General features: G+C 48.1%; 2 protein-coding genes across 3 annotated transcripts in view; one reads left to right on the top strand and one right to left on the bottom strand.

Annotated features, from left to right (window-relative positions):
- Window positions 1-7553, top strand: part of Sec31b (SEC31 homolog B, COPII coat complex component) — a 28448-nt gene extending 20895 nt beyond the window's left edge. For both annotated transcript variants that reach the window (XM_029472426.1, XM_021152511.2), the window contains 9 exons: window positions 550-723; window positions 1213-1374; window positions 3932-4091; window positions 4990-5304; window positions 5548-5606; window positions 5841-5987; window positions 6245-6361; window positions 6798-6869; window positions 7022-7553. In XM_029472426.1, the coding sequence (XP_029328286.1) occupies window positions 550-723; window positions 1213-1374; window positions 3932-4091; window positions 4990-5304; window positions 5548-5606; window positions 5841-5987; window positions 6245-6361; window positions 6798-6869; window positions 7022-7201 (1386 nt within the window). In that variant the 3' untranslated portion in view covers window positions 7202-7553. The remainder of the gene's footprint in view (window positions 1-549; window positions 724-1212; window positions 1375-3931; window positions 4092-4989; window positions 5305-5547; window positions 5607-5840; window positions 5988-6244; window positions 6362-6797; window positions 6870-7021) is intronic.
- A 1438-nt stretch (window positions 7554-8991) lies between these two features.
- Wnt8b (Wnt family member 8B) lies at window positions 8992-14672 on the bottom strand. The gene is made up of 4 exons (XM_029472427.1): window positions 14366-14672; window positions 13529-13654; window positions 12658-12800; window positions 8992-12502 (listed from the first exon to the last, which is right to left on the bottom strand). The coding sequence occupies exons 2-4, from the start codon at window positions 13605-13607 to the stop codon at window positions 11957-11959; spliced, it is 768 nt and encodes a 255-aa protein (XP_029328287.1). The 5' UTR covers window positions 13608-13654; window positions 14366-14672; the 3' UTR covers window positions 8992-11956.
- Between the last annotated feature and the right edge of the window lie 6255 nt (window positions 14673-20927).

The raw sequence follows: 20927 nt of genomic DNA, 5'->3' as shown, positions 1-20927 counted from the left end.
GAGCAGAGGGCCCTCCGTGCCTAATGTCAGGAATAAACCACCTTACTCCCTCAGGATGCCTAGGTTGGCGATGAGCCTTCAGAAAATGTTGCCATTCAAAGACTCACCACACAAGTCAATCCAGTATTTGAGAATTTCAGTGAAACATTCTATGGACCTAAACTGTATCAGGTGTTCTGTAGGTAATCAGAGAAGTTGAAGTCATAGGCTTTTGGGGAGAACAGAGTCTCATATGAAACAATTCAGTCTGGTTGATGACATACATGCAGGAAGGGATAAAGAGGTACCAAGAAGAGACAGATGCATAGAAATCCAAGGCCTGGATGCAGTCCGTTGGTCCCAACCTTAATAGCTTAAGGAGTGAGGCCTCCTCCATCACGTCTCTTTCATGTGACTGTCTGTTGCCATCACCATGATGTCCAAGTGCTCTTTCCCATGGTGCGATGTTCCTGGAGCCATCATTCATGGTACAATGGTCCTGGATGAGCCACCAGGACAGAGCAAGGTATGCATGGAAAAGGTGGATCACCTTCATCTTTGTCCCTGCAGGAGCTAATGGAGCAGGTGACAGTCCTCAGCAGGAGCCTAGAGCTCCTTCAGGGCTCTAACAAGATGAGCCCAGGTCCTGCCACAACACACATGCTCACCCAGTATGCCGGTCTCCTGGCAGCCCAGGGCAGCCTAGCTACTGCCATGAGCTTCCTACCCAGCGACTGTATCCAGGTGAGAGTGGCCATGATAAAGAGCAAATCATCTTCTTCATTCATCCAACAGCACGAACACCCATGCTTTACATCCTGAACCAATGCTGTAGCGCCTAGGACAGATACGATCTTTCTCCTTTAGCAGCCCACAGTCTGTTGGGAGAGATCACCTATCAGTAACTTACAGTGTCCTAACAGAAGACTGCGCTGAGCACTGTGGGACTGCAGGGAAGAGGTGGCTTTCCCGGAGATCTGAAGGAAGGCTTTCCAGGGCTTAAAACAGCTGAACTAAACCTTCAAAGAGAAGTGCACGTGGGGCACTCCTGGCTCAGGATAGCCAGGAGGGAGGTGTGCAAGTGTTTGGCAGGGATCAGGGAACTTTGGGTCTCTGTGTTACTAGAGAATATATAAACAGTTATCCAGAGTCTAATGAAAGAGCCAGGCTTGGAAGAGAAGATGTTTGCTAGTTTTCATTTCCTAACCCAGCTCTTCCTTATTACAACTTTAGCCAGCAGTTCAGCAGCTGAGAGATCGGCTTTTTCATGCCCAAGGTTCTGCCGTCTTAGGCCAACAGGCTCCTGCTTTCCCTTTCCCCCGAGTTGCTGTAGGAGCTGCCCTCCACTCCAAAGAGACATCATCATACAGAAGGGGGCTTCAGCCTCCTCAACAGGTAGGACCTTATCTGTTAATTAGTTTATCGGTCCATTCAAAAGTGATTATGGTCGTAGACACTTGGAATGATTTTAGTGTCCAAAACCAGATGAAAATTTCCTGCTTCACAGAACCATTTGAGAGTCAGGTATTTTTTTCTAGTAACTGTTCACTGAACAAACACTAGAATCTTAGAACATGAGGGACACAAATTATAATCTTTGCCCTCAAGTAGTTCATCTAGTGGAAGGATAGCGTATTCAAAAATATGTAGAATTTAGAATAGCCATAATTGATATGGCAGGGTACTATGGGATTATATAGAAAGAAAAGAAATTTCCTGTGGGGTGTGTGTGTGTGTGTGTGTGTATGTATGTGTGTGTATGTATGTGTGTGTGTGTATGTATGTATATATATATATGTGTGTATGTGAGTGTATATGTATGTGTGTGTATGTGAGTGTGTATGTGTGTGTGTGTATGTGAGTATGTGTATATATGTGTGTGTATGTGAGTATGTGTATATATGTGTGTGTATGTGTGTATGTGTGTGTGTATGTGTGTATGTATGTGTGTATGTGTATGTATGTATGTGTGTGTATGTGTGTGTGTATATATGTGTGTGTGTGTGTATGTGTGTGTGTGTGTGTTGAGGAGTGAAGCTCAGGAATATTCTAGAATGGCTATGATGCTGGTTATTTGATCTGAGACTTTAAGAAAAGTGTTACATTTTATAAGATTTATTTTTAAATTTTTATTCACATAATAAAAACTGTGGTCAAGATGTCATATACGAGAGAAGAATAAACAAACAAACAAACACCAGTGGGTTAAGGGAGTACTCTTAACCACTGAGCCATCTCTCCGGTTATCACTCTGCTTTCTACAATTTTTATTTGTTTGTTTGTTATTTGACATGCTGACTGAAGTTTCCCCTCCCACCCTTCCCCAAGTCCCTCCCTCCAACTTTCTCCCTCCTCCCCACCCCATCTGTGCCTCCCATGGATATCAATTAGCCATGGCATAGCAAGTTTCAGTGAAACCAGCCCCCCCCCTTTTCTATTAAGGCTAGATGGGACAATCAGGTAGGGGTAAGGGTCCCAAAGGCAGGCAAAGAGTCAGAGACAGCCCCTGCTCCCACTGTTAGGAGTCCCACATGAAGATCAAGCTACACAACTGTAACATATCTGTGGAGGGTCCATGTCAGTCCCTTGCAGGCTCCCTTGTTGGTAGTTCAGTCTCTGAGAGTTCCTATCGGTCCAGGTTAGTTGATTCTGTGGGTTTTCTTGTGGTGTCCTTGACCCCTCTGGCTCCTACAATTCTTCTCCTTTCCCCCCATGATTCCCCAAGCTCTACCTAATATTTGGCTGTGGGTCTCTGCATCTATTCCCATCAGTTGCTGGTGAAGCCTCTCTCATGACAACTGGGCTGGACACCAATCTATGAGTACAGCATAAAATCACTAGGAATCACTTCGGTGACGTTTTTTTTCCGACTTGTGTTTGGTTTGATCTTAGGTGTCTGGGCTCTCCAGCCTCTGGTTCCCGGCCCTCCGGGCAGTGACAGGGGTGGGCTCACTCTCATGGCATCACGGGTGTCAAGCAGGACCAGTCACTGTTGAACACTCCCACAATTTCTGTGCTACCTTTACCATCCTGTAGGCAGGACAAAATGTAGGTCAAAGGTTTTGTGGCTGGGTTGGTATCCCAATCCCTCCACTGGAAGACGTGCCTGGTTACAGAAGATGGCCAGTTTAGGCTCTGTATCTCCCATTGCTAGGAGTCTTAGCTAGGGTCACTCTCATGGGTTCCTGGGAGTCTCCACTGTACTAGATTTCTAGCTCATACCAGAGATCCACACAGCACCCCCCCCCAGTTGTCTCTTCAGTATTCTCTCCCTCTGTCTCCCACCTCCATTCCCCAACCTGATCTTATTCCCTTTTAAAAAAAGTTGTTCTTTTGTGTTTGTTTGTATTTGTTTTTGTTTTTGTGACAGGGTCTCACCATATAGTCTCAGTGGGTCTAGAACTCACTATGCAGACCAGCCTGGTCTTAAACTCATAGAGATATGCAAGCTTCTGCCTACTAAGTGCTGGGATTAAAGGCCTGCACCCCCATACTGAACTTGAAAAGGAGGTTTTTTAAAAAATATATTACGTGTGTGTGTGTACATGTGTGCCATGGTGCGTGTGTAGAAGTCAGAGAACAAGCTGTGGGAACTAGGTCTCTTCTAACATGTGGATCAAGCTGTTCTCCAGCCCTTCATTGGATATTAAAGATTAAGTTACTCAGACACAGGAATCAGGACATTACGTCTACCTCAGCCACAGAGGACAGATGTGCAAGCACATTGAACCAATAAGAAACAGCAGCTTTCCAATAAAGACCGACAAAACGTCAATGGGTTGTGGTCCTGGGATGGGATTAAATAAAGGAATGACTCGTGGAAAGTAGATAACAGAGAATCCGGCGTTGTACACTAAAGACCTTCAGCTTGACCCTGGTGTTGCTACAGGGATGGGGCATGGGAGGAATGGCCACAGCACACCAGCTCCCTGACCTCTTTCCCTCTTCACAGGTCCCAGCTCCATCTGTGAGGCCGAGGACCACAGCTCAGCCATCATCAGTGATGCCCTTCAGCCCCTCCCAGCCCAGCCCTTCTCAGGGCTCAAGTGACCAGAGGGTCCTTGGGCCCCAGGCAATCCTGCCTGGGCATTTCGTCCCTGGAGTAAGGCCTGGTGAGTAAGGGAAGATATCTTCTGGTGGAATATGAGGTCTCAGAGAAGACAGGCATGCAGATAGACATCCTGCCTCCCCAGCCAATGCTCATGTTGCCCGGAGAGGCCGTTGTTTTATATGGGACAGCATCTTGTGTAACTCAAGCTAACCTCCTACTTTCTGTGTAGCCCAAGATGACCTTAAACTGATCTTTCTGCCTCTGCCCCCAGTGCTGGAATCACAGGAGTGTACCCAGCTTGTTTTGTCTTTTTAACACATTTTATTAAATTCTGGTTTTGAACATAAAATAAAGTATACAGAGCACGGGGGGGGGCTTGAGTGATATCCAAGAAAATATACCAAAAATTTTTCTATTTTTGAGAAAATTGATTTGGGATTGAAATCTGGATTCATAAGAGTTCTCTTTATTGAATCCCTCCTTATATGTGCGCTCTCTCTCTCTCTCTCTCTCTCTCTCTCTCATATGTGCTCTCTCTCTTTCTCTGACTCTCTCTCTTTCTCTGACTCTCTCTTTTTCTGGCTAAAGGCTTAGTACTTTTGGCAATATACCAAACTAGTTACGTCTGTCATTTCAATTCACTAGTAATATTCTGAGGGTCAAATAAAGAATAAAGTTAGAGAATACTTTGCAAAGTGTAGATTTCTTTCTACATGGACTAATCCTTCATTGTTATTATTGGTTGTGGGTTTACAAATGTGTGTGTGTATGTTTAATGGACTCTTGCTTGGTTTCCAATTCCTGGTCTCAAGAGACCTTGTCCCAGCCTCCTAGGTGTCCCTGCAGGTGCTACCACACCCACTTTTCTGGTTTTCTGTTGGTTTGTTCCTGCATGATGTTCTCTGAGTCCCTCCCAAATGAAGGCTGGTGATAAGTTACTTATTTCTCCTCTCCTGCAGCTTTATCTCAGCCACAGCTTTCCGGAGGACAAAGTGTTCCAGCTGTAAACCCAGCTGGATTCTGTGGAGCATGGCCTCTTCCTGGCCTCACTCCAGTCATGGCATCCCCAGACTTCATGCAGCCAGGCTCCGCCCACCTGCCTGAAACTCCTAGACTCCTCCCTCTGCCTCCTGTGGGACCACCAGGTCCCAACCCTCTGAGCTCCCAGGTCCCAGCCTCTCCTGTCACTTTCTCTGTGGCCCCCCCTCCTGGAGGTCCAGGAGCACCGTGCTCTAGTGCCCTCCGGAGCTCTGGCATCTTGGCCACTTGTCCAGGTCAGTCCTCTTTCCATAGTTGCTTCCTGCGGGTCATTGCCACCTCTCTTCCCCTTCTCACTATTACTTTGGGAGTCTTGTTCCTCAAGCCAGTGAACTAAGGCCCTTTGTCAGTTAGGAGTATGACTGACCTACAGAGGGAGGTATGGCAGACTCTAACTAAAAGAATTTCTCCAGCTTTTAGGTTAAACATCATCAAGGTTCTTAACCATGCCCCTAAAATCCCTGCCTTTTGTTCTTTAGGACCCCAGGACTCCTGGAAAGTTGCTCCAGCTTCCCAGGGAAACCCCCAAAGGAAAAAGGTCGCTGCATCTTTCCCTAACCAGTGACCCACTTCCTAGTTCTTTAAGAACTCAGCCCCACCCTTCTCATATTTGCTTGCTCTCCTCCAAGTGGGTGTGTGCCCCTCAGCACCTCTCTCTTTAGAGCACACACTGTTCTGTGTTCCAGTTCCCCGCTCCCCATCCTGTTTCTTTGTTCAAGATCAGCCTGTGGTGTCTCTGGGTCCGCTCATAGGCTTCTCTTTATCTCTGTAGCTGCCTGAGACATTCATGCCTCCAGCACCAATTACAGCTCCGCTTAGGAGCCTTGGCCCTGAGCCACAACAGGCCCTGCTACCTCAGCCCCTAGTCTCCAGTACGACCCTGCCTCCTCCTGGAGCCCCAAGAGAATGCAGCCTGCAGGTGACAAGAACTGTGGGCCCCTCCCCTAATGCTTCCCCACCCTACTTGGGCAAGAAAAGTGGGATCATAGAAACTGGACTTTTTGCTCAAGGTGGAAGTAACCCTTGAGCCTGAAGGGGTTCTTCTTCCTGGAGAGGAGGGAGGGGTGGCTCTCAGCTCTGCAGCAGCAGGTATGACCTTGAGTCACAGGTCACTAGGCCTTAGGGAAGCCATGAGGACAGCTCACCTCCAGTCCTGCCTCACTGTCCCCTCGTTAGCAACTCCAGCCACTGCCTCCTGAGAAGGTGGGGAAGGAGCTGCCCCCAGAGCATCAGTGCGTGAAGGACAGCTTTGAGGCACTCCTTCAGCGCTGTTCCCTGACCGCCACTGACCTTGTAAGTATGGGTCTCCCTGAGCCTGCCTCTTCACAGCCTCAGCAGGCTCCTAGATGCCTCAGATGTAGGCCAGCGACGACCTCGCTGACCCTGGAGTGTGGACTACATCTTAAAGTTCTTTGATGTCCAGATGAAGTAGGGGAGGGCTTGGAGTCTGCCCTAAGTGCCACTTCTCAATAGCAGGACCAGAGAGCATGGGGATTTACAAGAGCAGGGCACGTTAGAGAGGGTGGAGCTGGCAGGAGAGAACCACCATTCAGTCACTCACTGGCTGTGTCGCCTGATCAAGCCTCTTGCCATCTTTGGACCTCCACTTGGTCTGTGAAATGAAGGAACTAGTAGCGAGCCGTTGTAATTATTTTATATCATATCTGTTTATAGTGTTGTACAGTGTGAGCCTTTGAGCTAGGGTCAGGAGCCATTTTTCTCCCTGCAGAAAACAAAAAGGAAGCTGGAGGAGGCAGCCTGCCGCCTAGAATGTCTGTATGAGAAGCTTTGCGAGGGGACAGTAAGTACCTAACTTACTCCCTCTGCCCGGTGCCTCTCTACTCCCGCCTGGTCTCAGAGACATCTTCCTGGACTGAGGTCTGGACCTGCCCATGCTGTTAGAGCTGGGATTGGGGTAGGCTCATCTAATCCAAGGGTTCAATCCCTCCCCAGCTCTCGCCCCACGTCCTGGCTGGGCTCCATGAAGTTGCCCGATGTGTGGATGCCGGAAGCTTTGAGCAGGGCCTCGCGGTGCATGCGCAGGTGGCGGGCTGCAGCAGCTTCAGCGAGGTATCCAGCTTCATGCCTATGCTGAAGGCCGTCCTCACCATCGCACACAAGCTGCAGGGCTAAGTCAGGACTCTCTTCTACCAGGAGGCCGCCTCTGCTGTTACTTAACGTGTGGCAGAAAGGGGGATTTTTTTTTTTCAACAGAGTGTATTTCCCCCAATCTCCTCCCTTGCTGCCAGGTATGTGACGCTGGGGGCTTGGCCCCACGCCAACTGAGTGTCTCCTTCTCATCCCTTTATGCCTGGCCACCTGGAACTTACCCTGGGTGCTTCCACCTGAGAGGTGATGCTCAGAGTTGAACCTTACTCTCTCTAATGTAGCAGTCCTTTTGAACAAGTCATGGACATGAGGTACTAAACAAAATCAAGAGAGGAAACCCGGACCTTTTAAAAAAAAAATAAAATCTTTTACCAGTGGTGGTAGTGGCACAGGCCTTTAATCCCAGCACTCGGGAGGCAGAGGCAGGCTGATCACTGTGAGTTCCAGGACAGCCAGAGCCATACAAAGAAACCCTGTCTTAAAAACCAAAAAGGGAACTTCTCATGTGTTGGCATCACTCGGGGTGGGCTGTCAGGTGCTGAGTGAAAGGGTGAAGTGCCTTCTGTTTAGACTCTGGCGCGATGGTTCTTAACTCACACCATGTGGGTCGTGATCCCCTTGGGAGTCAGTGACCGTTCCACAAGGGGTCACCCAAGATGATTGGAAAACACAGATATTCGTGATGATAGCATGAAGTAGCAAAGAAAATAATTTTATGTTTGGGGTCACCACAACATGGGCTGGTGTATATTAAGGGGCTGCAGTACTAGGAATCACTGCCCTAGAGAGTGACCCTCGACACCACCTAGGCTGGAGCCTGGCCCAAGGCCTTAAACTATCTGTGATTATTTTTAGGAATCAGAGCCTAGCTTCTCAAAGGCCCAGGGCTCCTCTTCCCCTCAGCTATCTCGTGTCTCTCAGCTACTTCCTCTGGCCATGGTTCCATGCTGACCTCCTATCTGTGCAATAAAGTGCAATGACCTGTTTCCCACTCCGACTCCTCTGCATCCTACCTTGCTAATGCCCCTCTCAAGAACAGAGAGGTGTGGCTTCCTGTACTGTAGAGGAAGACAGAAGAAAGGTCTGGGGAGAGATAAGAACTCCAAAACTGAAGAACTTAAAAGAAAATATGTGTTTGGGAGTTTTGCCTGCATGTATGTCTGTGTACTGTGTATATTACCTGGTGCCTACGGAGGCCGGACGAGGACACCTATTAGTGCTGAGAACTGAACCTGCGTCCTTTGGAAGACCCAGCCTAAGGAAATAACTTTTTAAAGTGTAGTCCCATGAATGGATTTGTGTTATAGGTCTTTCCTTGCAACATCTGTAGCCACACTGCTTGGTGTGTGTGTGTGTCTGTGTGTGCCCGCATGCGCGTGCACGTCTGTCTGTGTCTGTCTGTCTGTCTCCATCTGTGCCTGACAGTGAGCTGCAGGGTTTCCCCCACACCACTTCAGGGCTGAGTTCAGCTGCACAAAGGGCCTGGGTGTGAAGCCAGGGGGTACCAGGCCTAATCCTGTTGTCCATCCATCATGTCTGCAGGCTAGATGTGTGTGTTTGGGAGGGAGGGATTGTTAGGCAGTATTTGTTTGTAAAGCCACTTGCTCTTCAGATAATACTTGTGCTAACTTCTATTGATGAAGCAGTGTGAGCCCCAGCAAAGTCCTTTCCCAAAGTGTCTTTGAAGCCAAGAGCCCATTGAAGGGAAGAAAGGCGGGGAGAAGGGATTAGTTTGTTCAGCAGCTGTGAATTTCAGTGGGAGGTTGATGAACTCTGAAGTCTTTGTTTAAATTAAAGGAGGGGGAGAGAAAAAGCCGCTGCTGGAGCGAGAGCCCCACTCGGGGCCCTGAACTAACACAAGGAGAAGTCTGAGCTGCAGGGAGCTGTGTACTGACTGCCAAGACTTTTCCCAAACACTTTCCGAAAAGGTGTTGTGAGAAGAGAAGGGGCGGAGTGGCGGATTAACATGTGAAATGAAGTTTTCATTGACTCCGGGCGGGGGTAGAAGGCTGTTTTAATGGCATTTTGTTCCCCTATTTTCTCTTCTTGAGCTCTTTAGAGATATTGTTTTGCTAAGACAGGCTTTCTTCCCCCTTCTTTCCAGTCTGAGGGTTGCCTCTATGGGAGCCAACATAAATATTTCTCCTCCAGGAATGTGGGTTAATTAAAAGGAAATGAATGAGTGGAAGCATCCAATCCAGACCCACAATAGGCGAGTGCCCTGGCCTGCCCTCCCTCCCACCACCACCAGCGCTACCAGCGTGCCAAGGAGGAGCCTTTCTCTCTCCACACTGACCTGCTCCTGAGGCCAAGTGAGGGTGGGATTCTTTTAAAGAAAAGAAAGCCCTGCTTGTGTGCAGGCTCACCAGCCAGGGGCAGGAAGGAGACAGGGTTTTGCTCACCCTACCCAGAGTTCTTGTCACTTCTCAGGACCCCCCCCCCTTCTGTCCTCAGACTGAGACAGATGGGCTCCTTAAGAGCCCACAAGAGGAGGGAAGGGGTCTGGGTTGCTGGGCCACCGTTTTTCTCAACATCAATTTAGATGTGTGGGGTTTTTTGTTTTTGTTTTTTAAGTTTGACTAGCTGACCTCAGAGGTGTCTAATCTTCCCAGTCAGCAGTCAGCATCTCTAGAGTTGTCTGCACAGTCTCAGTGAGTTAGTGTAGGACTTGAAGCCATGAACTGAGGGATGCTTGTGTGTTGTTAGCTGTCTCCACTCCAGTGTGTATAGCTTGAACAAAGGCATGAAGGCGTAGTGCAATGGGGAGGAGGTTCTCTGTAGAACTGGGATGAACTGGGAGTCACTCATACCCATTTGGTGATACAAAGTATAATCTATGGAAGAAATGACAAGCCGGAGGAGGCATTTGGAGTCTGACTTTAAAGTTCTGAACACAGAAGCATGATGCTTCCATGTTTCTGCTGAGAGCCCTGGAAAAATGCAGCTTCACGCTCCCATGTGGAACCCTTATAGTTTTCAGTTGCATTGCTGGGTTTTCTTCTGTACACTTATCAAGTAACTGTCCAGTAAGACCTGGGATTAACACGCACTGCTGAAAGATTGGGAAAAAGGAGAGCTGAGGAGGCTCAGAAGGCACAGGTAAGAATTGCTCACAGCTGGAAGTGAAGTAGCAAAAGACCCCAAAGGGAAGGGAAGTATGTCCCCTGCTAATACCAGGAAAAACTGCCTCCCAGAAAGTTTTAATAGGACCAGAAGATGCCCAGAGGTTTAACGAGGCCACTGTCCTTCCGAATGTCAGGGGCCTTTCACTCTTCCGGGGTAGTCACTGTGGCTTTGGCATTGTGAGCTCAGCTCTGTACTTGCAGCAGAAGAGGAAGAAAGTATAGAATTTGAACGTCTCTGCTTCAAAAGTGCTGTGGATACCCACACCCAGGTCTTACCTAGGGCAAGGAGCAGCTATGGGGAAGGTCTGGGCTGAGCTTGCTCTTCAGTTCTCCCAATACCCATTTCATAAACAAGACCCTGCCAGACTGCCCAAGGAAGAAACTCAGAAGCGGCGCTGAGAGCTCTGGGCTTCCAAGTGAATGCATTAGCGGAAGGTTTATGTGGGTGATTTACTAATCCTTGGCAGATTAACCTCAGTCAAATCAAACTAGCTACTTAGGCAGTCAACTACAGGGAGAAGATGGTACCCTGCCAGAGTGGGAGGGAGGAGAGAGCTTAGAGGGTACATTTCTGCTGTGCTTCCCTCTCAGCAATCAGCGAGGTCAGGACCTGGGAGAAGGGACATATATCAGACTGCAATAAATTAAATAGGTTAAGGCTCTGAACATCCTCTTAGCAACAGTTTCAGAGTGTGGGGGTGGAGCCGGTGAAGGTTTACTTATCAAAGAACGCATCTGGCAGATGTTCTGAACCCTGCCTATTTGAGAACCAGGTATTAGGGTCTGGTTTCTCCTTCCTATGCCCTTCCTTAAGAGGCACAGATCCAAAAACCTTGATTTGCCTGTCTTGGCTCAGAAGATCAAAGCTCCCGCGGAGAAGGAGACAAAGTTAGACGCTGCTATGATACAAAGTAATCAGAAAATGATTGCCAACCTGCCTACTACAGACCTCTACCACTCCGAGACCCCTTGGGTGTGACTGGAGTATCTTTGGTGTTTAGGAAGGTCACTGCTTAGCTGAAGTCTGCCAGTGACATGATGTCACAGAGGAGTAACATTTGGTGTGCAAGTTTGACTCTGGGGTTACCTCTTACCCCTTATTCAAAGGCTTACTTCTTCCCTTTTTCTTTCTTTCTGTTTTTGTTTGGTTGTTGTTTTGATTTGGTTGTGGTTTTTTGTTTTTCTTTCCAGAAATAGTAGGGAAATGAGAAGACAAAGTGTTAAGATTCTTGAATAATCAACAGCGGGGAGTCTAGGCCTAGAGGCTCTGGCTCACTGGAGGGAGGTGAAGCTATGGTGAGCAAGAGAAGGGCCGCGTCTTTCCCTGTACCCTGAATATCTGAGAGGGGCCCTTCCTAGGCCTGATAAGCTAGGTCCAGCATTGGGCGACCATTGGGGTCCGAAGTAGGGTAGAGTGGGGTGAGGAGACTCGCCTGTTTTCATCCTCTTCTCAGGAACATCTTGCAGAATTTTATAACAGTTTTGAGACCTACGAGTGAGCTACAAAGTGTCACTCGGTAGAGACTGCGGCCTCCTCCTGTCAGAATCTCTGGGCTAGGGAGTGCGAGGTCCCCCATTCTGGGTTCCTCTATTTCCGGGGTCTCTAAAGGAAGCCGAGGACGAACAGGGGTGGAGGCAGAAGGGATAGATACCCTTAGGGGTTCTTCCCGGGTTTGTGCGCAGCGCCTCTGAGCGGCCGCTCTGCGCGGCTGCAGAAGTACTTGGTGACCCGCCGGCGGCACTGCTCGCAGCGGACCGCGCAGCACCAGTGAAACTTGCAGTTGCAGCTGGACACTGTCTCGGCGCGGCGCTCCTCCACCGCTAGCCCGCAGTCCCCGCACAGTCGGCGACAACTGCGGCGCTCCCAGCGACCCAGGGCGCGCCCGCGCCGCAGACACTCTCGGCCCTCGGTGCCTAGCAGCCCCAGGGTCTTGTTTTCCAGGCAGTAGTCTGGGGAGTCCTCCAGATGCACCAGCTCGCGTGTGGAGATGGAGCGGAAGGTGTCGGCGATGGCGCCGCGGCCCGCCGCGCTGTTGCCCGCGCCCTGCAGCAGGTCCACCTTGAGCGCCGCGTGATACTTCTCCTTCAAGTGCGCGCCTACCTCCCGGAACTCTGGCAGTTGCAACCAGCAAGTCTGCGTGGTGCAGCTGCCGGACACACCGTGGCACTTACACGTGCGTTTCATAGTGCCCTTGACCGCCTGGGGGAGAGAGCAGCACGTAAGCCACCCGAGCTGGAGCAGTTGCCAGGCGCCTAGCTAGTGAGTGGCCAGACGATTGGGTAAAGTCAGTGAAAGAACCCAAACGTTGGAGCTGGTACTGGATGGAGCCTAGTGCCAAGGGCTGCGGGACTCACCTTGCGGCCAGCCTCATTGTTGTGCAGATTCATGGCTGCCCGGGCATCTTGTCCTGTCTCGAGGGCATCCACAAACTGCTTGGAAATTGCCTCTCCGAAGCCCACGTTGTCACTGCAGCCTCCCCAGAGCCAACCTTGGCCCCCTGAAAAGGCGAGAGCAGGAAAAGTCACAGAGTCCAAAGCTTCATGAGCTCTCATTTCTAATTGGATGAGGCAGGGGTGGTGGGGCGGGGGTGGGTGGGTGGGTGGGTGGGTGGGGAGGGTTATAGTTGGGTGAGTGTTCTGTCTCTGGATTGGTTTCAATCTTGTTTTTGCCACCTTGTGTGCCCTCTTTCAGTCTGAGCCAATCCCCTGCTCAGGCCTTGTGACATAGCTAGCTGTCAATTGGATTCCGCCCTTGTGCTTCTCTTGGAGAGTGCACGTGTCTGGCAGGTGGGCGGTTGAAAGGGACAAGAGTTCACCTTTGAAAGAGGAAGAGGAACCTAACTGAAGTAATATGGAGCACCCGAAGTCAGAAATTAAGTGACAGGGCACAGAGGTTGTGGATGGCAGTGGAAAAGCATGGGGTGGGGCCAACTTAGGATAAAGCAACAGGAAAGGAAGTCCTCTGGGAGGGACAGGTGACTGAGTCTGCGCATACTTCCATTATCACTGTGTTAAGGAAGCTGCTCTGGGAGAACAGGGCAGGGTTGTCCCTGGCGTGTGGGGGCTGGAACTGGCTCGCTCTCCTTCAGCATTATTCCCCTCATAAACTCTTTTTTTTATTCCTCCAAGTTCCCACCATGCTTTTCATTGTGTAAGTGAACTTCCTGGGCTGCCTGTGCTCCTCAGTACACCCCTCCCCCCCCCACCTCATCCCATTTCTACTCACCCAGTTGTCCATTTCGGGAGTCATCACAGCCACAGTTGTCAAAGTCTCCGAGGCTGCAGTTTCTAGTCAGGGTGTACATAACCCCAGCAGAGCTGATGGCGTGCACAAATGCTGTCTCCCGGTTAGCTGGGGAGCCAAAGCCCCTCAATGGTTAGAAGAGGTTGCAGTTCCTCTATATCACACACACACACACACACACACACACACACACACACACACACACACAACTCCCAGCTCTGCCTCTTCCTCCTGTGTCTTGTAGCTTTCCCTCTTCCAGGGTCTGTCCCATCCCTGGTCTCAACCCTGTCCTCCTTCCCGACCACCCGTCTTTTCATTTCAAGTCACACACTGAAGTCTAGAAATCCCGCAGTCAGCTTCAAAAGCTCCTCAAATGGGCAGCCTTCAGCGCAATTGTTTATCCTTTCTGGGGTAACCTGGTCTCCAAGTTTCTCCTGGCTCAGCACCTCTCTCTCTAAGCCCTGGGAAAGGAGGATGTTATCAGGGTGAGGATTTATGACCCTCACCTGCATCTCCGTGTTACTTAGATCCTGACAAAGCCTTTCGCCAACTGGGCAGCCTAAGATAGCACAGGACTGGAGATGGGGCAAAGCGTATGAACAGGGAGAAAGGGAGGGGGAAAGGGAGGAAGGGAGGGAGGGAAGGAGGGAGGGAGGGAGGTAAAGAAAGAAAGTATAGACAGAAATAAGGGACAGAAAGAAGGGATCTCAGGAGAGAGTGGTGACCTGAGCAGAGACTGGGTGAAAGTTGAGGATACAGAAGAGGAGAGGCCCAAGCTATGTCCAGGGCTCCTGGAGCCGAGGCCAAGGCTTTCCTTACCGCTCCGAAGTCCACCATGGCTGGACAGCTGTAAAGCTCTCTCGGGGCAATTCCAACGGTCCCAAGCAAACTGGTATTTACACTCTTCAATACCACTCTGGGCGCCAGCGGCCACGCTGCTGGAGTAGACCAGGTAAGCCTACAGGAATATGGGCTCAAGAATTTAGCCTCAGCTTAGGAGACATCTGCCCCACACTGGCCAGGCAACTCTCTTACTGTCTACTCTGCCAGCCTTGGAATACCTAGAAAGCAGTCTACACACACCGTCTCACTTAACAGTTTCCTTGTGGATAGGACCACTGTGTGGGTCAGGAAGCTGAGGCATAGAGAGAAGTACTTTGCCCAGGGCCTCCCATCAGCAGGCAGCCACTGGAAATGGGAGGAGTTGCATTAGCTTTCTGTCAAACTTAGTATCCACCAGTCTTCAATCATTACACTAAACTGTCTCTCCAAAATGAACTGCCGTTGCACAATTCTTGAAATTTCAGGTGCTTGTTGTACCCCACTGCTAGCCAAGGATTGGTATTCTGGAAATCCCTTTTGTGCAGAGGCCATGTCCTGCAATTCCCAAATGTTAGAGGGGACACCACACAGAGCACAGTATGGAGCTGCACCTGTCAAAGCTGGTGACTTTCCTGGCTTGGGAGATTCCAGACAAAAATTCAGTAACAATACAGCCAAATTCTCATCTGGGCTCTGACCATTTGCGAGTGGCTTCAGGCAAGTCCCCATTGTGCTACATGCTATTCATAGTGCAATTTGTTGATATAATGAACCCAACATATGTTATCTTCAGCCAACAAGTTAAGACCAGTGGCATCCAAGTTAATCGAAGACTCTTCCCTTACCTTTGGACCGGTCATCAGAAAATTGTTCACTGACCTAGAAGGAAGAAAAAGCAGCTCACTGGAGAGACACCAGTTTGTTTCTGCTCTCAAGAGCCACAGAGAATATTTCCACAAAGAAAGGCAATTCATTCTCACAAGAAACAGGACACTTGCCGGGCAGTGGTGGCACACGCCTTTAATCCCAGCACTTGGGAGGCAGAGGCAGGCAGATTTTTGAGTTCGAGGCCAGCCTGGTCTACAGAGTGAGTTCCAGGACAGCCTGGGCTATACAGAGAAATCCTGTCTCAAAAAAAAAAAAAAAAAAAAAAAAAAGAAAGAAAGAAAGAAAGAAAGAAAGAAAGAAAGAAAAACAAACAAAAAAGAAACAGGACACTTCACCAGGCTAATAAAGATAACCTGCTCAGAACCAGCAAGGTGGCTCGGTGGGTAGTTGTGCCTGCTGCTGAGCCTGACAACTTGAATTCAATCCCTGTAACCCACACAGTAGAAGAGAGCCATCCTGCAAGTGTCCTCAGATCCCACTCATAGGCTATGGTACTTGCACTGGCTCCAACGTGTGTGCATACCCCAAAATAAATAAATTTTTAAATAATTTAAAATGTAAAAGATAACCCATTTAGTTAAAAAAATTATGACTCAGATGGAGGATATTTCTTTAGATTTAAAAAATATTTTTAATTTATGTGTATGAGTTTTTGCCTGTCTATGGTATTCACACCACTTACCTGAGGAGCCCTGAAGAAAAGTCAGACCACTGAAACTAGAGTTAAGTTATGGAGTTCTGAGCTACCATCTGGGTGCAGGGAGCTGTACCCATGTCCTTTGAAAGAGCAACCAGTGCTCTTAACCACGAATCCATCTCTCCAGCTCCATTTCTTTGGAATTTTAAAGTCAGTTATAATTTACAACATCATAAAATTATAGCTTTCAATACCATAAAAATGGAAATACTGTTTGATTATTGTTTTCACCACAGGCTGGGAACACTGCAAACATTAACTCTTGGAACAGGCACCATTCAGCTTCACAAGTAGCTCTTTTAAATCATTTCTGCCCCAGACATTATTATCTCTGTTTTGTCCATGGGAGTCCAGAGGAGACAGTTAACTACATGTTGAGGCTCACCCAGCTAATAACCTAGGAAGTAGGATCTGAACCCAGGCTTATCTGTCTCCAGAGGGCAGGCAGATGCCTGTCTAATGGAGGAGGTAATTGTCCAAGGTTTCTGTAATTGAATCCCAAATAAGGCTGAATCTGAAAAGTGGTTTGGTCTGTGCTTCTTAGAGACTAAGTGCAGACCTGCTGTATGGTTCAGTGCAGACCTGCTGTATGGTTCAGTGTAGACCTGCTGTATGGTTCAGTGTAGACCTGCTGTATGGTTCAGTGTAGACCTGCTGTATAGTTCAGTGGCTTAACTCTTCCATCTTTATCCCAGAGAAATGGTGACCTTTTAACTTAGGAATTTGAACGTGAGTGACCTTCTGAAAGTGAAAGTTCAAACCATAGGCTTTTCTGAGCTTGAAGATGCTCACTTGTAATCCTAGCACTTGTGAGGTGGCAACAGGAGGGTCAGGATGTTCAAAGCCAGCCTCGGCTGCATAGCTAGTTCCAAACCAGTCTGGACTACTTGAGACTATCCCTCTCCAACTAACAAACAAAGCCCCTATAGCTTTGCTTATCACACACAAGGCTGCTGAGTTCAAGCCTTAACACTGTAACAACAATAAGAATCCTTACAATAACAGCAAAAATCACCAAGTATGAAGAACAAACAAACAAAAACCAAACTGGCATGTGCATGCCATGGACTACCACTCAGTAATAATAAACACAAATCCTTGGACAACTCTCAAGGAAGTGAGACTAAAGTCTATGTCAGGCTGCCGCGATGGCTCAGTCATCCACGTGAATGGGAAGATGAATGTGGTTATTAAGAGTCATAATCCTTAATTAATGATGGTAGGGTTAATTGTCCTAACTACGGTGGTGGTTACACAGGGGCAGAGGCGTGGCAAGTTTGCATCAGAATCTCTCTCTCTCTCTCTCTCTCTCTCTCTCTCTCTCTCACACACACACACACACACAAATATCTGAGTCTGGAGATGCAGTAAACTGGTGTCTGAGTAAGCTCTAAGGTTACTATATTAAAAATTGTAAGATGGAAATATTGTAGGAATGGGGGAAAGAGTGCAGAATCTATAGTCATATAGAAATGGAAAGTTAAATACATCTGTGATCTACAGTCTTAGAGATTTGGGGGAAGAATTCCAAGTAGTCGTGTTAATCAAAACTATTTTCATCTATTAGCTTTCCAGCAGAGGAAAGTAACATGGGAACCCTTATGGACTTACCCTGAAGGTTGGTGTTCCCTTGCAATTCTGAAGGCCGAGAAGGCGGTAAGCATCAGGAAAGGAATGGGAGACAGAAGAGGTAAAGAAAGCCCCTCTCTTGGTGGTGGCCAGAAGGATTTGGTGGGCTCTTGACATGAGACGCAACATCCAAAATGTGGGCGGTTTTGAGAAGCAGTATTGGCAGATTGGAGAGCTTGGAAAAGACGGAGATTTTGAAAGAGGAAAACGACCAACCAACCAACCAACCAACCAACCAACCAACCAACCAACCAACAGAAAAACCGCAAAACCTACAGAATCCAGCAAAAGGAAGGCCTGCCTGTTGGAACTTGGCAGAGAGAGCAAGGTCAGCTAAAACAAACCGGTGTTCTACTGAGGGAGCTGTACCAAAGAACTCACAAGGCTATTCAAGAGGATTTGAATGGGTTCACAACTGTCAAAGCCATGCTAATTTCGGAGATAAGTTTCTGACCCTTAAAGCCTGGTGCCAGAGAACACAGAAAAGGCAAGGCGCTTACTCTGACTCAACGGAGCCACCTTTCCACTTGGAATTACTCAGCGAGCTAAACATTATCAGACCAGATTAAATAGTTACCATTTTATAGAACAATCGTTACTGGGAAAGAAGACAGAGTGAAGCAGCTCGTGATGACAGTGAGCAAAACTCTGCCAAGGCTGAGCCTGGGTCAAGATTCTCTCTCTGAAAGAGTTTTAAACTGAGTTGTTTTGTTGTCGTTGAGCTTAAGGAGCTTTTCATAGAAATTTAAACCCAAAATCCCCCAGATTTGCCCTCACCGGGGGATATCACCATAGCCAAGTCATTGATGGACTTTCCCAAATAATCCAGACAAGAGCTGGTGATGGTTTGAGCCAGAATAAAATTAGGGGCGATGTTGAGAACTGGCTACATAATGAGCTACATGCAGTCAGCAAGACTTGAAGACAGATTGACTACAGGATAAGAAGAGGAGTCAAAGATGACTTGCGGGGACTTTTCTCTGAGCAAGGAGGGACGGTCCTGCTCTGAGGTGGAGAGACCACAGATGGAGTAGGTTGAGGGAGCAACCGATCGAGAGTTGATTTTGAGGCAAGTTAAGTTGGATGTCTATCAGATCACGAATGCAGTTGAATGCACAAGCCTGGGGACTGAACAAAAAGGTCTGAGGGTAGTTGGGAAGGTCCAGGAAGTGGTAAAAACCCTTTGACTGGTATTCAGTCTGGGTGGTGGCAGCGGCAACTGTATATCCCAGTGGGGGTGGGGAGGTAGGTGTACCATCATCTGAGCATACACGTCATGCCCCACCCATACAGAAGGCGCTGTTTATTAAGCAGGCACTGCATCTTCCCAGTCTGTTAGAAGCAGCATCTTCTCTTCAATCCTGTGGCTGTCCCTAGATGGTACCCAGCCCATAGCAACACTAAGATTCTTTCTCTCCATTCTCTCCATCTTCTGACAGCCCTCCCTGTGTCATCTGCAGTCTTTATCCTTACTGGCTCAAAGGTCATCACACCACCGTCTCACTGGTCAGAACTAAGACTCTTCTTGGTTTGGTGCTTGCTACAAGGACACAGTTGGATATTTTACATACAAATAAAGCAGTCACACGGACCAAGGATAATTTACAAATAACAAAATCATGGGAATGTCCGAATAAGACCCACAGTCTTGCCGCATGATAGCTGTTCAGTTAAACCTGTCGCTTTAATGGACTCAGCTGACACACATGTCACACAAATCTTTCCATATTATAGGTTCTCTAGGAAGGGAAATCCTTCAGGTCTTCTGTCCCTTACTCCCCCATTGCCCACACCTTTGAACCCTTACTCCAGAGCACTCAGTAGGCAGATGCAGAGGACCTCTCTGAGTTCCGGGGCAGCCTGCTGTACATAGTGAGTTCCAGGCAGCCAGGACTACAGAAAGTGACTCTGTCTCAAAAATGAATGAATGGATGGGTGAATGAATGAAATACTGATAAAAACTTGAAGCAGCCAGAATCATCATATGTTGCCAGTTAGATTGTAAAAAAAAAAAAAAGTGCATGCATTTCTGAAAATTGTTTAGCAATTCCTCCACAAGTTAAATATGACACCTAAAACTGTTCAAATGTCTAGCAGCTGTGTCCACAGTAGAATGTTAGCTGACCATGAAAGTAAATGAAGTACCGAGCATGCGCCAACACAGATGAACATCACTCTAAGTGAAAGAACCCAGACACAAAAGACCAAGAACTATACGGCCTCTTGCTCTTGATTTTATAAGAAGTGCCAGAAGAGACCATTGATTTTTTTTGTTTTGTTTTGTTTTTGTTTTTTTGTTTTAAGATTTACATTTTCTATGTGCATTGGTGTTTTGCCTGAGTGTATGTCTGTGAGGGTGCCTGATTCCCTGGGACTGGAGATAGAGACAGTTGTGTGCTGTCATTGTGGGTACTGGATTTGAACCTCAGTCCTCTGAAGGAGAAGCCAGTTCTATTAACTGCTGAGTCATCTCTCCAGCCCCTAGAAGAGATGTGCATGTGTGAATGCTTGGGTAACTTTTGTGCACCACAGGCATGCAGGAGCCCATGAAGGCCAGAAGACACGAGATCCCCTGGAACTAGAGTGACAGGTAAGTGTGAGCTGCCATCTGGGTGCTGGGAATCAAACCTGGGTCCCCTGCAAGACCAGCAAACACACTGAGCCATCTCTCCAGCCTCTGCAACAAGCATTTCCTGAAGTCTCACCAGAGCAACTGCTCTGCTGTGTGCTGTACCCCGGGCCTTGCTTGCCTTTTCTCTTCTCTAAGATAGGGTTTCACTTTGTAGTCTGGGCTGGCATTCCCTTCTAGAGGCTTCCATGCCCACAGGTTCTGGGAACTACCAGATCCCCTCACAACTGATACTATTCACACTGGCTCTCGTGTAGACAAAGTAGAAATGAACAAGAGGCGTGGGAGAAGAAGATATGGAACTATAGGGAAACTACACTTCTTGCTCAATTTTTCTCTATAAACATAAAACTGCTAAGAAAAATGTGTGTTGATTTTTAAAAATTTTTTAATATTTTTTATTACGTATTTTCCTCAATTACATTTCCAATGCTATCCCAAAAGTTCCCCATACCCCCCCCCCCACTTCCCTACCCACCCATTCCCATTCTTTTGGCCCTGGCGTTCCCCTGTACTGGGGCATATAAAGTTTGCAAGTCCAATGGGCCTCTCTTTCCAGTGATGGCCGACTAGGCCATCTTTCGATACATATGCAGCTAGAGACAAGAGCTCCGGGGTACTGGTTAGTTCATCATGTTGTTCCCCCTATAGGGTTGCATATCCCTTTAACTCGTGTGTTGATTTTTAAAGCTAAGGACAAGTAACTTTTATTCTCC

Source organism: Mus caroli, chromosome 19 (assembly GCF_900094665.2).
Source record: "Mus caroli chromosome 19, CAROLI_EIJ_v1.1, whole genome shotgun sequence".
Lineage (NCBI taxonomy): Eukaryota > Metazoa > Chordata > Mammalia > Rodentia > Muridae > Mus > Mus caroli.
This window is presented reverse-complemented; position numbering and strand designations above follow the sequence as displayed.